Genomic DNA, 17,676 nt, shown 5'->3' with positions numbered 1-17,676 from the left:
GTTCATAATCATTTCTGTTGTCTTGAAAGTAGGTATAATAAAAATTGGTACAACCTTAATCTGCTCTGTTTCTCTTCTTATTTAATCGGTCACCAAATAAACCATTGATTCAGCTACGTACTATATAAAATCACCACCATCCTAGATAAGAGGGGTTAGGGATTCCAAAAAAAGATACTGCTACTGGGCCATGATCTGGAATAACTCCATAGCAATACTATCTTGCGACGAGTATTAGAAATATAATAGCAGCATTATAGCCTCTCCAATAAGGGTCTCTGAATTGAGACCCACTTTGGAAACACGTCTTAACGGTTGGACGGTCTTAACAGAAAAAGAGCGAAGCGCTGTCATGGCGCCTGAATCTGGAAATTGGGCGTGAGTGACAAGTTGAAAAATATGCTCATCTACCGGATATATTTGGGAATTACAGAAGAATCCTTGAGTCGGCTACAGGTAGGTACTTGACAGATAGATGGGGCTATTAGTTTTATTTAAAAAAAATTATTGAAATTTATAATGATTTTCTTTTATCTTTTGAAACGGTTACACAGCCCTCCCCACGATTTCAACTGGGTACCAGCGTGGAATCGGACTAGGCATGGTGGCACACCATACTAACCTTTTCAAAAGTGGAAATAGATATACGGAGAGGTAAGACAAACAGAATGGACAAATGTAGCTACAATCTGGACTCACAGAATCCTTCTTTCACAACTCACGTGGTAACAACTCAAAGATTTCAGAACAAAGCGAAACAGAACGCATAGAAATGACTCAACTATAAAAATGTAAACAAAAAAAAATTGCATGCTCACTCTCAAAATGCATAGGGTATTTCACCTATAACCAATATCATGAACAAAGCGGAATAAAACAAAACATATCTACAAATCATTATTTGAGACCAAATGCTCGCATTCAATCGAAACAATATAATTAAGATATTATTATTTGAAATTTCATAAGTAATATAAAGCAAAACATACTAGTGTTGTCACCAAGATACAAAACAGATAATTTACTGCGTAGTCGTTATGAGACCTAACACAATAAAACACAAAAAAAAATAATGTTATCGTTTGTTCGGAAGCGTAGAGTCTTTCATCTATGACTTAATCCACGAATAACATAAGAATAATAATACAATCGTATCATTAACGCCATAAAATACAAAATACAAATGTGTCATCGTTTGTTCGGAAGCATAGAGTCTTTCATCTATGACTTAATCCACGAATAACATAAGGTAATAACGCAGCGCGTCATTATAGACACATTTAGAAATACACAAATAAAAGGAAAGAGTTACTAATAGTTCAAAATTGGGTACATTAAAGTTCTACAAAGACAAGCCTTAATAAGTTTACTGGGAAAGGTAGACATCAGAATTTCTGTAAGACACATCTATATTTAGAAACAAAAAAAAAGGCTGATGTTTAGTTATTAGTATGACAACTAGAATTTGTGATAACTAACGTGTATCATCCGCCTATAATAGGGACAACATTGGTAGGTCAACTTCGGGTAGGGTCAACTTCGGGTAGGGTCAACTCCGGGTAGGGTCTAAATAATTCTAGATTACATAACTAAACAGGTATTGGAGAACTAAAAAAAGTTTCCTGACGCGGGAGGCTGTTATTCTAGATTTATTACTGAAATACAATTATGAACGGCTTATCATTCCGACGAGTCAACTAGCGGGAATCCGCTTACTTCATCCCTAGCCTTCCTCAGTGTCTGGCCATTCAGAATATAGGATGTTAGACAGCAATAATCTTTTCAAACATTATTTTGGGGGGTTTCGAATAGAGAGTCGAAATTCGAAGGTCTTCACACTAAGAGTAAAACTTAGGCAAAATGAACAGATACTATAATGAACTATCATTGGTAACTAGACAGAGGAATCTTGATATCTTTGGTATAGATACCAAAAAAATTAATTGGATTTATAAATCCGTAAAATAAGATAAATTTAATTTTGTATCCACTTGAAGACAACTAAAGGTATGTACAATTCATTGTAATATAAACTACCATAAGCATAAAAATATCACATTCTACCAAGGCATTCTAAAAATAAAATGAGATTAAATTTTGCAAACACCCTTAAAATCAATATAGGTTCTTGGTCGGGGTAGCACAAACTTAAGATCTCGATCAATACAAACTAGAGAGAGAATAATACCGAAGTAGAATAAGATAAGATAAAAATAAAATTTATGTCGAAAAGAAATACGACATATATACATATATATAGACATATTGAACACAATAAATGATCAATATTATAATAATAAAAAGTAAAACAGTTCAACGAACTGGGGTGCGAGCCAAACTGAGTTGCTCTGGAGATCGACGTGCGGAGTCTCCTACACTACTTCCAGAGGCTCGTCTCTTTGCGACAACATCTGAGATACACAAAATTATTAATTGGAATAGGGATAGGTCCACTAATCCACTTGACTATAGCAGGATGCTCCCTGACTAATAGTCAACACCACCGACATAAAACAAGGGTTGTCGAGACAGCTCAAAAAAAAATTGAAACGTGTCAACTTCCTGAAGGGAAAGAAGCACTAAGGGACAGATTTGCCGAAGCAAAGTGGTATTCAATGTACTAAATACTAGGGTATCAGTGCTGTACTGACCCCACGCCAAAAAAATTTGGAAAGGAAACGAATCCTCTCCAGGATAAAGTTCGCGTTAGCGCAACTCTTCCTGTACACGGGCCACGGAGGGATTGAATAGTCGCTGGAGAAGGTAGCAAAGATTAAGTACGCAAAGGCGTAAAGGGAATCAACAAAAAAATTAAAAATTAAGAATGGACTGAACATTTTAGAAGAAAGGTATTAAAATTTTAAGAAAACTGATTTATTCGGTTTCAGACAAATCTGAATTATCCGTCGAAACACTGACTGGTTGATAAGCTTTTAGGTCTAAATAAAACAATAAAAAATAAACAAAAATCACGACATATTTACATGCAAAATTAAACTGGATGCTCGATTTGATGAATCGACATCAGGTACAGTTCGTTGGCTATTAGGCACAACGACCAATGGTAGATTTCTATAAATATGGCTCTAACCTAACCAAAAGTGTGGAACAGACCAGTGTTAAAGTTTCTGGGAGCGAAAAGAGGGATGCTTCCAGCTTAACAAAGGCGGGTGGCCAACAACACAGCTTAAACAAGCTTCGCTATGGTTATCCACTAGGTAGACAACCTAAATAGCATCAAACAATAATAAAGTTGACTATGACAGTCAAGCAATGAATGAATTTCCAACCACTGGTTGAAAATTGAACTAACGCAAAAGAAGAAAGACAGGATGGCCAATAGTTCCATAAGAATATCCTCTGGGATTGATCACAGTGGAAAATTTCCAAGCAAGAAGACTTCCAGAAGGACAAAAGAAGAAAATAAATCCAAACCGTTAATACACAATCTTGGAGAAGAAGAAAGAAAATGGGTTTATGGCATACAAACCATAATCGATACACAAACAGTTTAGTCTAAAACTGTTGTTTCCAAAAGAAACAAAAAAAATCATAAGAGTCTTCCACGAAACAAAAACTTACGATAAGACTTAAAAGGAACGGAAGAATCATTACAATCTTCCTAAGAAATAGAAAAATATTACAATCCATCGTCAATAAAAAAAAAGTCGTGATGTTGGATGTAACACACCACAACAATAAAAAAAAGTTGAACAGTAAAACATTTTTGACACCTAATTGAATCCAATATGGTCGTCATACAAATCACAAAGAAATGTTTACCATTCTTTAGAAGAACTCTAACAGAGTCAAAATAATATTAACTTTTAATTCTCAGTGGGTCATTTACGGTAGCACCAGAACTATTTCAATTGTTAAACAAACGTGGTCTTAACGTCGACATAAAGATAAAAGATAAATTCACAATAGGCGGCAGCGGGTTGTTTCACCTCTGTTTATACAAAGAGTCACAATAGACAACAGCAAACTACTTCAACCTCACTTGTACCATATCATGAACACAAGATAATAAATGAAAGCTTTTGAGCCTTAGCCAAAAGTTTCAAAGCAAAAAGATATACGTGGTCTAGTAAACTATATTAGAAGACCACAAAAATGTCAACGACAAAAAAAAAAAAAAAAAGAAAGCTGCTGCGTATACAACAGTCTGACATCCACACAAATAACTCAAGATACAATAATACAGGTCACGTGCCTGTACGTCCTACAGGACATCTCGAGAAAAAAAAGGTAAAACCACAAATAACAATAAATTCCAGTACCAAAAACATACTTCTACTACATCTGACCACACAAAGACATAAAATTAACATAACAGAAGGAGAATAACAATATTTCCGCTCTATATTCTCAACAAAGACGCCTTAGGCAGAGAGAAACGAAGTTATATCATTACTTCCTTATACATACAAAACAAAAGAACCATGGACTGTAAATTATAGAAAGCATTTTCCTCTTCAGGAAATAAAATTTTCTTTTCACAGTACGAAAAAGTTAAACTATGAAAAAATAAATTTTTAAGATAAACGAAAGACAAATTAAAAAGAAAATTTAACAGATAACAGACCAAACATTTTAAAAACATCCAAGATCAAGGAACTCAACTAAATCCTCGCAAAAAAATATTTCGCGTAAGTATTCTACACGAATCCAGATAACACATTTTAGAATTAGGTAGATCGGGACAGCCTGTATATAGGTATAATTCCCAACTGATTGCCGTAAATAGAAACCATGAATCAAGGTCAAGAAATAAAATTCACTTAATTGATTTTTCAAATAACAAACCCTAAGAGCCATTTAGTTTATTTAAAATAAACACATTGAGGAATATAATTATTATGGTTCTATCAACAAATAAGACTGAACTGTAAAGAAAGCCATCGTTTAGATACGAATTAATTTATGGACATAAACAAAATTCATTTTTCACTTATGGAATGTTTACTTTAAATAGACGAGTCTGTAAATACACAAATTAATATCGTTCGCATTAAGAATACCGACAAAAAGAAATTAAGCAGTGAATGTTTACATCACATCATTCCAAATACGTTTTATTTTGATCTCAGAAAGTAGACGGAAATATTTCTACGTAATTTTATGAAGATTAAAAACGAATACATATAAATACTTTACAGAAAAAATTCTAAACTGATTAAACAAAAATTGGGTAAAAGCAAATACACAAACAACTTGAGTCTAAAATACGAAATGTAAACAGAAATCATAAACATATTACGTTGTTTTTATAATGAAGATACACGCTCCACGATTGGCGCGCCATTTATGTAACGCTTCCGTATTACAATAATATATACAAGGCCTGAATCGCTCACTGTCGGAAGAGAATTGGGCGGGGTTTTCATAAACATATAGAAACTATATCGTATTTTAAATCCAAGCACAATTAGATAATATGAAGTTATAATTTATTATTGGACGCCACCCCTGGTTTATCCTCGAAGGGGAAGAGAAAAAAAAATTAAGATTTATTGAAAGTTTACAAGAAAACTATTCTTTATTATTTCTTAGTAATGAACAAAAAGAAAACATTAAAAGTTACGTCATCCCAAAGGGATTCCAAAATATTATTTTATGTTAACATTATCATAAACAAAAAATCTTTGTATCGTATTAAATTAAGAATTGGTTATAAAGAAAATGAATGTATATATACATATATATATATTAACCCCAAATTTCGAAATTTGTTTACATTGAAAATAATATAGTTATTTATCAACTAGCAACAATGAAGAAAATAAACCTTTAAATTAAATTAGAACACTTCACTATATTTTCATTTTTTTTGAGTTCATAATCATTTCTGTTGTCTTGAAAGTAGGTATAATAAAAATTGGTACAACCTTAATCTGCTCTGTTTCTCTTCTTATTTAATCGGTCACCAAATAAACCATTGATTCAGCTACGTACTATATAAAATCACCACCATCCTAGATAAGAGGGGTTAGGGATTCCAAAAAAAGATACTGCTACTGGGCCATGATCTGGAATAACTCCATAGCAATACTATCTTGCGACGAGTATTAGAAATATAATAGCAGCATTATAGCCTCTCCAATAAGGGTCTCTGAATTGAGACCCACTTTGGAAACACGTCTTAACGGTTGGACGGTCTTAACAGAAAAAGAGCGAAGCGCTGTCATGGCGCCTGAATCTGGAAATTGGGCGTGAGTGACAAGTTGAAAAATATGCTCATCTACCGGATATATTTGGGAATTACAGAAGAATCCTTGAGTCGGCTACAGGTAGGTACTTGACAGATAGATGGGGCTATTAGTTTTATTTAAAAAAAATTATTGAAATTTATAATGATTTTCTTTTATCTTTTGAAACGGTTACAACTCTTTTGGAATTTTTTTAAAACATCAAGTTCTCCTTAATGTTATATTTTATTGATATGTGCATGTGTCTATGTCTATTATATTGAAAGATTTCGCATTTTGTACAGCTTACGGTAGACTTATTTATATTTCTTGTTTTTGGAACTCACCCGTCTGGTTATTCAGTTATTTAATACAAATATTTAACTATCACGATATCTTCGACCAGGAGAAAGATCAGGCTGTATCTATATGTTTGTAGGTAAGTAGATGGACGAATTCCACCGAACATATTATTATTATTTGTTTATGTAATGTGTTGACCACATTTATTTAATAATTAACTGTTAATATATTTTCTTGTTTTTGCTCTCAGAACCTTATTATCTTTCCTTATCTATTTTCGTTTCTAAGGTTTCTTAATTTTCCCTTTGTAACCCCAAAAAGTTAAGTGGCGCCCTTTTTCTTATCTTCTCTAATCTTTGGTAATTTTACCAATCTGTCTTGTTATCTATTTCTCTGTCTTTTCTAATCTATCTTATCTTGTCTTATCTTTATTATTTTTTCTGTTAGATCCATTCCCTGTTTTAAAAGCTAGTTTCGAACTCCCGACTCGCTCTCCACCAACCATCTAGCTGCCGTTCGCAGTGTCTCCATTGGTGACCCTTCTAGCACCATCCAAAATAGGTTTACGAGGTTACAATCTTAGTACAATCTCTAATGTTTCCTAAAATGTTTGTTCTATTTAAGTGAAATAGACATGTTTGTCATCTCCTTTCAGCACATTTGCATAATTCTACTGATCAAGTTTCGTAATAAATAAATCCAATATAAAAAATACAATAAATTAAATTTTTGTCTCATTTATCAACAAATATATTTACACAAGCATGTGTATAAATAGAGGAACTTCAAATTATGACCATAATAGTTTGGTGACCTCGGACTGTGTTTTTACATCGACGTAAAAATTTACCACACCGGCTACACAATGTAAGTTAACCATTTTTAATGAATATTTTTGTTTTTTTCCTATTAATGTTAACTACTTTGTATTCTCTAAGGCATAATTAAGTTAAGATAGCAGGTGTTTATCAAAAAAAAAAAAAAAATCAATTTTCAGCTTTTGTTCTACTTAAAATCCACACATTTTTCAGAATTTGTTTCACTCAGGTAAAATTGTAGTTTTTTTATACATTATTGTCTTATTTTGTGCTTTTATTCTCTACTTAAGTTATGTTACATACTATCATCATCATAAAACGGGGGTCCTACGGCGATTGCCGCTTCCCGCATTTCAGCCTCCATCTTTTCCTATCTCTCCAATCTCCCTCTTCTAAGCCTCTAGATTGCATTGTTTTTGTAATTTCTCTTCTCCAGGAATTTGTTGGTCTTCCCCTTTTCCTTCTTTCTGGCGGAACATACATTAAGGCTTTCTTTGGCCACCGCTCCTCCTCCATTCTCATCACGTGACCATACCATTGTAATTGCCTTCCTTGTATTCTATCTGAAAGAGTATCTCTAATTCTTGTACGGTTTCGTATTTCCTCATTCCTGATTCTTTCCATTCTCGATACTCGACATGACCTTCTAAGATAATCCATTTCCACAACGTCTACTTTATCTCGTTCATTCTTTGTCATCGTCCAACATTCGGCACCATATGTGGTAATTGGTTCTACAATTGCTCTGTATACGCGAAGTTTGGTATGCATCTTTATTTTATTAGACCACAGTTATGGATTCAGTATTCGGATGCATTTTTTCCCTTGGGTTATTCGGTTTTGTACATCTATCTTAACTCTGCCATCTGCTGATATGATGCTTCCTAGATATTTATACTGGTTGCAGCCTTTTATGACTGCGTTTTCAAGCCTCAGATCTGTGGTATTTCCTCCAATTTTTAAATATTCTGTTTTGCTTATGTTTACAGTAAGCCCCCATTTGGCATATTTCTCAAATAATTTTCGATTCATATAATTTATATCTTCCTCATCGGTTGCAACCACCACCTGATCATCTGCAAACAACAATGTATACAGAGTTTCTTGTCCCACTTCGATGCCCATAAATCTACATTTATTTCTCCAATTCCTCAATGCTTCTTGGACGTATATTTTAAAGAGTGTCGGTGACAAACAGCATCCTTGCTTTAGGCCTTTAGTGACTTTAAATTCATTTGAGGTTCTGGTTCCAATTTTTACACAACTAACTGCATTTTCGTACAATTTATATATCGCTCGGATATACGTCGAATCCAATCCGGACCTTTCGAGGACCTCAAACATTTTCTTTAACGGGACACTATCATATGCTTTCTCAAGGTCTATAAATACCAAATGGGTCTCTCTACTTCTTTCGACACGCTTTTCAATTATTTGTCGTAGGATAAATATATTATCAAGGCAGGATCTCCCGGTACGAAAGCCGCTTCGTTCTTCAATATCTTGTATCTGTCTTTCAACCCTCTTCTTTAATATTCTGCCGTACAACCGGCCCACAGAGCTCTTCACACTAATACCTCTATAATTGGAACAGTCTCTTTTATTCCCTCTGTTATATATGGAGCTTATATAAGATTTATTCCAATCTTTATGAATTTCCTGGTCTCCACACATACATTTATTGAAAAGGTCTACTATTAATTCTAAAAGTGCAGTCGGCCCATATTTAACCAGCTCTATGAGAATGTCTCCAGGCCCTGCGGCTTTTCCGTTTTTAACCTCTTTTAAGGTTTCCGTCAATTCAGATAATGTTATTAAAGGGATTTCCTGTCTTTCGTCTCTGTTGTCTATTAATTCCCTTATCTTTTCCCATCTGTACTCTAGTCTATCCTCTTTCAGCAGTTTCGTATAATATTCTTCCCATTCATTTAACTTAATTTAACATTAACATTAATGAGAGAAATGTTTTCTTCATTTTTCTCATTTTTCCTAAACTGCTTTAATGTTTTCCAAGCTTGTGCCACTTTTGTTCCACCCATAAATCTGTCCAGTTCATCACACTTAGCCTCCCAGTTTATATTTTTCGCCTTATCCACGTCTTTTTTAACTTCTCTATTCCATTTAGCGTATATTTCTCTGTCTTGAGGATCTTTGGATTGAAGCCATATGTGATATGCTTGTTTTTTCTTGAGAACTATCTCTTCTAGTTCCGTTGACAACCATTTAGGTTTTCCTTTTTTCCGATTTTCAACTTTTCCCAGTGCTTCATGAATTTGCCGCTTCATGAATATATTTTTTAATTTACATACTATAACATTTGATTAAATACCTGTTTTAGGTTATTGAGTTTAATATTTGTAACTTTTCTCATGAGTACTAAAGCCGAAGATGACAAGAACTGTATAGTTCGTAGACATGAGGACTCTGATGTTCATATTTACTGCTATCCACAGCAAATGCAACTGGACGGAGGGGAAATACCTCTAGCTGAAGACGTAACAGCTGAGAAAATATTTCTACATCTCGTAGAAGTTGAAGGAAAGATTGTGGAGACCTCATTTTCCAACTTAAAAGAAGTTACACACATTTTGTTATGTAAGTCACAGTTTTTTGTTTTGATACAGACGAAATCATCGTTTTTGAGCTTCTTTCCTCATGTTTATATTTTACGAGATAGCTACGTCGCACAGCACGGATTCAGCGAAATTCCTTTTATAATATATAACCCATAAGTTATTTTATAAACCATAAAAAAATTAGTTTCAACACTAAAAATCCGATTAATCGTCTTCAACGGTTAAAAACTGGGTTTGATTAGAATACTCGTAGGAATATATATATTATGAATCCCTTAGGTATCCCTGGAATGATTTTTGTTTTAGAAATGTCATTCAACATTATATTTCTTTCTAGTATCTAGTTGTCTAACGTATGTTTTCAAGTTTTCAGCTCTTCTTTAGTCTTTGTACATTTTTGGTAATATAGTTAATCTGTTTTTTTAGTTGGTTGCAATTTGACTGAAGCCGTTTTTCCGGAGCTTCCAAAAATTTACTACTTAGAGATGATTCGCACAGTCCAACCAACTATAACAAAAGAAACTTTTAAAAGTTTAAAGAGCATAAAACGAATCGCGATCGATGATAATGAAGTTGAAATCCAAGATGGTGCCTTTGATGGACTGGAAAATCTTGAGGTTCTAACATTATTTAAGCAAAATATAACTTTTTCGAAACATTTCCTAAAAGGTTTAAAGAATCTTAAAGAACTAAGTATGGAGTTTACTGGAATAGAAACTGTTCCAGAAGATTCTTTTAAGGAGACTCCAGGTACTGTTTAATGTTATACAATAAATTAAATGCAGGGTAGGTTAACTCTTTTATATGCCTTATATCATCATCATCATCATTGGTGCTACAGCCCTATAAAAGAGCCTCGACCTTCTCAAGTCTATTACGCCAGTCAGTTCTATCCATTGCCAACTGTTGCCAGTTTGCTGCGCCTATTTGTCTACCATCCTCATCTACACCATCCCTGCATCTGAGTTTTGGTCTACCCCTACTTCTACTTCCCACAGGTTGTGGCATAAGGATTCTTCTAGGAGGGTTGTTCTGCTGTGATCTTGTCAGATGTCCTGCCCATCTTAGTCTTCCTATTTTTATAAAGGATACTACGTCTTTACCACCAAATATATGTTTATATCTGTGATATATCTCGTAGTTGTACCTCCTTCTCCAAACACCATTTTCACAGATGCCACCAAATATTCTTCTCAGGATCCTTCGTTCAAATATAAGCAGGAGATTTTCATCTGCCTTGGAAATGGTCCATGTCTCCGACCCATATGTCAACACTGGTTGTATAAGGGTTTTGTATATGGTTATGTTTGTTTTTTGGCTTAAGTTTCTGCTTCTCATATGTCTACTCAGTCCAAAATAGCATTTGTTTGCTAGGATTATTAGGAAAAAAAAGTCGAAATACAGGGCGAACAACCACAGGCATTTGAAACGCATGTTGGGCTGCGACAGGGAGATGCGCTGGCGTGTCTCCTTTTCAAGATAGCTTTGGAAAAAGCGGTCAGGGATGCCCAAATAGACAGCAGAGGAAACATTTTTAATAAATCATCCCAAATTTTGGCATATGCAGATGATGTTGATCTAGTTGCCCGCACAACACGCAAGCTAGAAAAAATGTATACCACCTTGTCAAACGCCTCAAAAAATATGGGCCTGCAGGTAAATGAAAATAAAACTAAGATAATGGCATCAACACCCAACAATAGAGCCAGAAACATCGGCCACCAATTCACGGCTGATAATTCTACCTTTGAAGTGGTGGACAAATTCACATACTTAGGCTCCCTGATCACCAAGGAGAACGTCATGACGGAAGAAATCAAGCGAAGAATAATCCTAGCAAACAAATATGCCTTATATACCTGATTTTTATATGTCTTATACCATCAGAGAATTAAAGTGCACCCGATACGAAGAATTACCGAGCTCTGTAGAAAAATACCAAAGAAAACCTGGTGGGAGGTGCTTAGGCACGATGTTCCTGAGAATGGGATAGATACTAATATGACCCAATATCTACAGATACAAATAGATATGAACAAAAACCTAAAAGGAACTGTTATTAAAAAAAAACGATACAACAAAGGGATAAAAGTAATGAATATTATGAAGAAGGAACTTAATAAATAATCATTGACAAAAAGAGATAGAACCACTGATAGCAACAAAACGATAGAATGATTTAGGAAAGAGTTATAAAGTGATCTAAATGGATTAAGACTGTTCATAGAATATCAAAGAAAACAGCTGGATGATTTCAGAAATGCCTATTTAACAACTAGAGAAGAAAATACAACAAAGAGGATGGGTATATCTAAAGAAAATAGAAAACTGAAATATCAATAAATGTGTGAGAAATCAATTCCAATTACTTAATATTCTTTTTAGATTGTTACGAACTTTTAACTAAACAATTTTAATCTTCTTCTTTAGATGCAAATCCACTAATGGATGTTATCGATCACATTTTCCATTAATTCTCTATTTCTTGCAATATGTATCAGAGATTGTATGTCGTTAATCCCTGTCCATTGCCTTATGTTTCGGAGCCAGGACATTTTCTTGCGTCCCATTCCTCTCTTGCCTTCAATTTTACCCTCGATTATAAGTTGGAGGAACTGGTATTTTTCATTTCGCATGATGTGACCTAGATACGCCGTTTTCCTTTTCTTGATGGTTTCGAAAAGTTGGCGTTCTTGGTTTATTCTTTTAAGGACATCTATATTTGTGATTTTCGCTGTCCATGGTATTTTTAGGATACGGCGATAGAGCCACATTTCGAAAGCTTCTAATCTGTTTATATCCCTCGTTTTGAGTGTCCAGCCCTCTACGCCATATAGCAGCACTGACCACACGTAGCACTTAGTAACACTTAGTAATTTTAATACAGTAACACAATTTTAATACTTTTATAAAAATATATTTAATGCTTTGTTTGTTATTTCAGAAATAAAAATCTTAAACCTAGATGGAAACTCCATAGAATCTCTAGCACCTGGAACTCTGGAACCTCTACAGAATCTAGAAGAATTTTATGTAACGTTGACAAATTTAAAAAGCTTTGATATAAACTTATTGAAAGACCAAAAAAATCTAAATGCTTTAGGAATTCCAGTAAGGACATTAAAGAGTGTCAATTTTAAGAAACTGTTGGAGATGTGTCCAAAATTGGACACTCTACGTTTTATGAGCAACGATGTTGAATGTCCTGAAATAAAAGTTCTCGAGGAGCAGTTTAAAAAAGATAATATACAGATGAAATTAACCTATATAGGTACTACCGATTTAAAAACTTGTTAAATTATAATATTGTTAAATTTGGTAAATAAACATTTATGCGTAAAGAAAAGTTTTTTGTTTATAATAGTAATATTCTGGCATCTGTGAAAATGGTGTTTGGAGAAGGAGGTACAAGTAGAAGTAGGGGTAGACCAAAACTCAGATGGAGGGATGGTGTAGATGAGGATGGTAGACAAATAGGCGCAGCAAACTGGCAACAGTTGGCAATGGATAGAACTGACTGGCGTAATAGACTTGGGAAGGTCGAGGCTCTTTTATAGGGCTGTAGCACCAATGATGATGATGAATATGTCCTGTATGGATGTGTATATATAAGGTGTAGAAGGTTTTACTTCTCTGGATAGACATCACGTGCCCAAACCGTTCCAGCTTTCCAATATTTGTTGTTTTGGAATTTGGTTATTTTTATTTTCTTTTTCATTCTATTTTTTTCTAGCAAATCATTCTAAACAAATGCTAAATACTTTCTTAAGTTAATTTTCCAAATACCGTTCTTTAATCAGCCTTTTAAAAAACTTGCTATATAATGCGTGAATTAAATCTGAAATCTGTTACAATTCTGTGGAGAGATTTTGACGAACACCCAAACAACCTGCGGACGATTCAGAATTTATGAAAACAGAAATGAAACACGTGATAAAAAATGCAAAAACTGGGAATACTGTAGACTCGCATGGAACACTGACCGAGTTAACAAAACTTTTGAACGAAAAAGATATGACAGTATTAGTAAACATGTTTAATGTTGTATGTTATACTTGTTGTAAAAACAACCTGTGTAATATTGTAATCGTAGTATAGTTATTTTATCAAATTGTACGCTCACATCGTCAGCTATCGTGTTAACGTGTGTGCGACTGACTCCCTATATAAGGGACCCGTCCTCCCCTCGTTATGTAACTTAAGACAGTCAGTGCCAATTTGCCTCTCGGCAAGTGAAGGCCGGGTGTTGTGTGTGATCCCGAAAAGTGCGTGGTGCGTAAGAGATAAATGCGCTTGTAAACCCGGTGTTTTGTGTTAAAACGTATATAGTTGGTCTCTCTCAATTTTATCATTTCATGTATATCTGTTACTGCCTCCCCGCACTCACTGTAAAGCTAATATTTGTATAACTCTTTATGTAACTATCAGAATTGCGATAATTGTCAATGTTTGAACCAGCCCTTAAGTCTATTGTGTAAATAAATCGAAGGAAAATACCTCTTAATTGTTTTATTGCTTCAGTGGTCCTTTATAAATATTTTGAAGCAATTAGGTGTTCAAATACGCCTCTCTTAAATGTGGATAGTTTGGCAACAAAGTTTACCCTTTCCATCCAATACTATATAATTCTTCAAGACTGTCTACGTCTACATTTATAGCCATCCCTTGTAGCGTTTTATGTTTAATATCTATATAACAGTATAAATTCTGTTTTAAGTTTTGTATTCAGTTGTTTTAAAATATAGATGTTTTGTCTCCGTTACATTGTCAGGTATAAAATTATTCCGGTTAAAACTAGGAAACGAGGACATTTAAAATAATCAATATTATACGTGTTATGTGTTATTTCGACGAATTTAAGAGTTGTTTTTGTCGTTGAAAACGATTTGTTTACATTCGAGTCCCCTAATATTCCGGTTGAAAAAGAAGTTCTTAGAAAAAATATTGCAAGTCAGGTATTCAATTTTTCTAAAACGTAATAAGCTGGGAATATTTCAAGGTTGTTACGAACGAGTGTCGAGGGGTATTTTGTTTGTTAAGGTTCGTAGGCCACAAACTGGCTGGAGACGTGAAGGGAAATTATTTGGGTTGAATTTGTAAAATCTAACGCAAGGGAGTGAAGCAAAAGATTTTAAACGGAGAAGACGTTTTGCGGAATTTGAATCAAGGGTCGATTCAATGTTCTTGGTGGTAATGTCTTAAGACCGGTTAAGGTGATTAATTTACTCTTTGCAAATAATTGCAGTTTAGAAAAGAGTAACCACCAAAAGATTTGTGTAGATACCGGAAACTGATGAAATTATTATATAGGATGTCCCCGTCGTCAGCTTGCTTCCTCCACCGAACCTAATTTACATCTCTTGATTGTTCGTCCCTGAGTATAGAAATGGTTGCCTTGTCCCTGTTGGAGAATATGTCCAGATAGATGTCCCATAGATGTTTAACAAGTTTTTTCAAAGTTAAGTGCGAAACAGTGAAATTCAGGTAACTTTTTAAGCGATTAAATTTTAAAGTAAAGACAGACATTTTTTGCTAGAGTAATAATTGCTTTCATAACAATTTAAAAATTGTAATATTTAACAATTTTAATTTGATTATTATATAGAAAAGATATTTCATATATAAGGTTAAATTTTAAGATATTTTCATAAACAAGGATATCTTTAATTTTTAATAATCTAATTTGGCCATATTAATAAATAACCTAGGAACCATTTCAAAAATTTTGTAGCAACCTCCTTTGTAAACAGATAGACACGTAAGTTTTATTTTATTCTGTATTTTGCAACTATTTATATCGTATATTTTTTGTGCCATTTGTATTTTTGATAACTGTTTGTGGTAAGACACAATAAATGTTAAATTTTGTTTCTTTTTTAACTAACCTTTTTTTGAGTTTCCGTTTGAAAAAGATATGTTTCTTTGTGTTTGATAATATTGCCCTAGTTGGCGCTCTTTATAAATTACTAGAGGTGTTTCCTGTTTCCTTTTGTTTTGTTTGTCCCAAGGGATTCATGACCCTTTATTTCATTGTGTAGTTACTCCAATCTGACACCCTTTTCGTTCACTTATCCACGACCTCAGCTCTCTAGCTAACCCCTGAGTGCCGTTCGCACATATAACGATTGTTTTGCTTGCCCTATCTTCGCCCCCATAGTTTCTGTCCCCAATTTTCTACCCCTATGTTCTTACCCTGAGGTAGGCAAAATATTTGGTTACACCCTAAATAACACGAAGTAAGAAGTGCTCAGAATATCAATAATTAGCCTGATGAGCCACTTATTCTCCTGTATTCTTCATAGAGTAGAAACAGACGCAAATGAAGGAAGTGACGCAAGAATGCACTTAGGACGAGACAAGTACTGTTTGCACTGTAATCAGTTTATGAGAATGAGAGTATTTTATACAGTTCGAAAGATCATATAAAGTCTGTAGGAAAAAACCACCCACACGAGACATGATCCTTATCAGCGACATAAAATACAGTTCTGTTTATTTTACATAATAGGAAAAACATTGTTTTAAAAAGCTTGTACGATGAACAGGTTGACAATAGCAAAGTATTGTATTATTCAAATAAACAATAAATAATATTTGCCCCTACAAAGCTTGTTTTATCTTTAAAACCGTATCTATCTATCTATCTATCTAATTAGCCTTCTTCAGTCCATCTTTGGACATCGGCCTCCCCAATTATTTTCCATTCTTTTCTATCTGTCGCTATAGTCATCCAACTAGTGGATGACCTAGTGGATGACTATAGCTTAAAACCGTAATTATATAGTTATTAGGGACAGACACAAATAATTAATGAGAATTATTTTCGAAAATTTCTAACCACTGAATTTGAAACGAATTTGTAATTTAGTCTTTTTACGTTCTCCAGTCTCGTACAGAAAAGTGCTAATACGAGTATTAGAAATTATTTATAGAATGAAGATGGTTAAGTCTAATACGAGGAAATGGGTTAGATTGGCACCGGAATCCAGAGGGATAGTTTACAAGTGTTCATACAGTATACTCCCTCTATAACGAACACGGTTATTACCAGTTTTCGCTTATAACGAGGTACATTAGATATAACGTGAAATTTCTATTGAACTATAACCCTCTATAGCGAGGTAAATTTGCTTATAACGAGAGGAAATAAGATTGAAAAACGTGTTTTTTTACGTTTTGGCCCGACCGTAGCTATAAATAAATACTGTTTTTAACTGCCGTCCGCAATAAACTTATTAAAATTTATGATTTTTAGTCGGAAATTTACAATTTATGATTCACAAAAGTGTCATTGTAGGGGGTTGACCATTCACACCTAATAATATAGGTCCTAATAGACAAGATGTGGAAAGTGTTTTAAAGGTTGTCAGAAACTTTATCCAAAGAAAAAACGCAAATGAAGAAGCATAAAACTGTTTCACATCTTTAGAAAATATGATAGATAGAATACTGGACAATTTAAAGCAGTCAAAAATGACAGACTTCTTCCAATTGCAGACGCAGTAGTTTATGTTATTCTTGAAACTACGCTTTATACAGACTTACAGAATACAGATTTTTTGTTTTAACGTATATTATTGACAATAAAAGTAAACAACTCTTTTTTGTTTTAATGTATTTCATTGACAATAAAAGTAAACAACTTTGTTTCAAAAATTATTAGCTATTTGTATTGCTCCGAATGGCTTCACTATAGAAAGTTAATGTTTTAGAAAACTACATATTCATTTGTATGCACAGTATTATTGTTATTGGAGACCGCACGTGTTGCACGAGATCCGCTTATAA

At 33.9% G+C, this 17,676-nt stretch overlaps 2 protein-coding genes across 4 annotated transcripts in view; one reads left to right on the top strand and one right to left on the bottom strand.

Moving 5' to 3' along the window:
* Window positions 1-17,676, bottom strand: part of Cen (cerebellar degeneration-related protein 2-like) — a 352,760-nt gene that overhangs the window by 47,015 nt on the left and 288,069 nt on the right. The gene's annotated exons all lie outside the window — the stretch shown is intronic.
* LOC140438530 (osteomodulin-like) lies at window positions 7,293-13,234 on the top strand. Its single transcript, XM_072528191.1, has 4 exons — window positions 7,293-7,361; window positions 9,651-9,907; window positions 10,315-10,638; window positions 12,833-13,234. Coding segments are annotated over exons 1-4 (936 nt in total). The 5' UTR covers window positions 7,293-7,359; the 3' UTR covers window positions 13,186-13,234.

The sequence above is a fragment of the Diabrotica undecimpunctata genome, chromosome 4 (assembly GCF_040954645.1).
Source record: "Diabrotica undecimpunctata isolate CICGRU chromosome 4, icDiaUnde3, whole genome shotgun sequence".
Classification (NCBI taxonomy): domain Eukaryota; kingdom Metazoa; phylum Arthropoda; class Insecta; order Coleoptera; family Chrysomelidae; genus Diabrotica; species Diabrotica undecimpunctata.
Note: the sequence above shows the minus strand (reverse complement) of the source record. Positions and strands in the feature narration are given on the sequence as shown.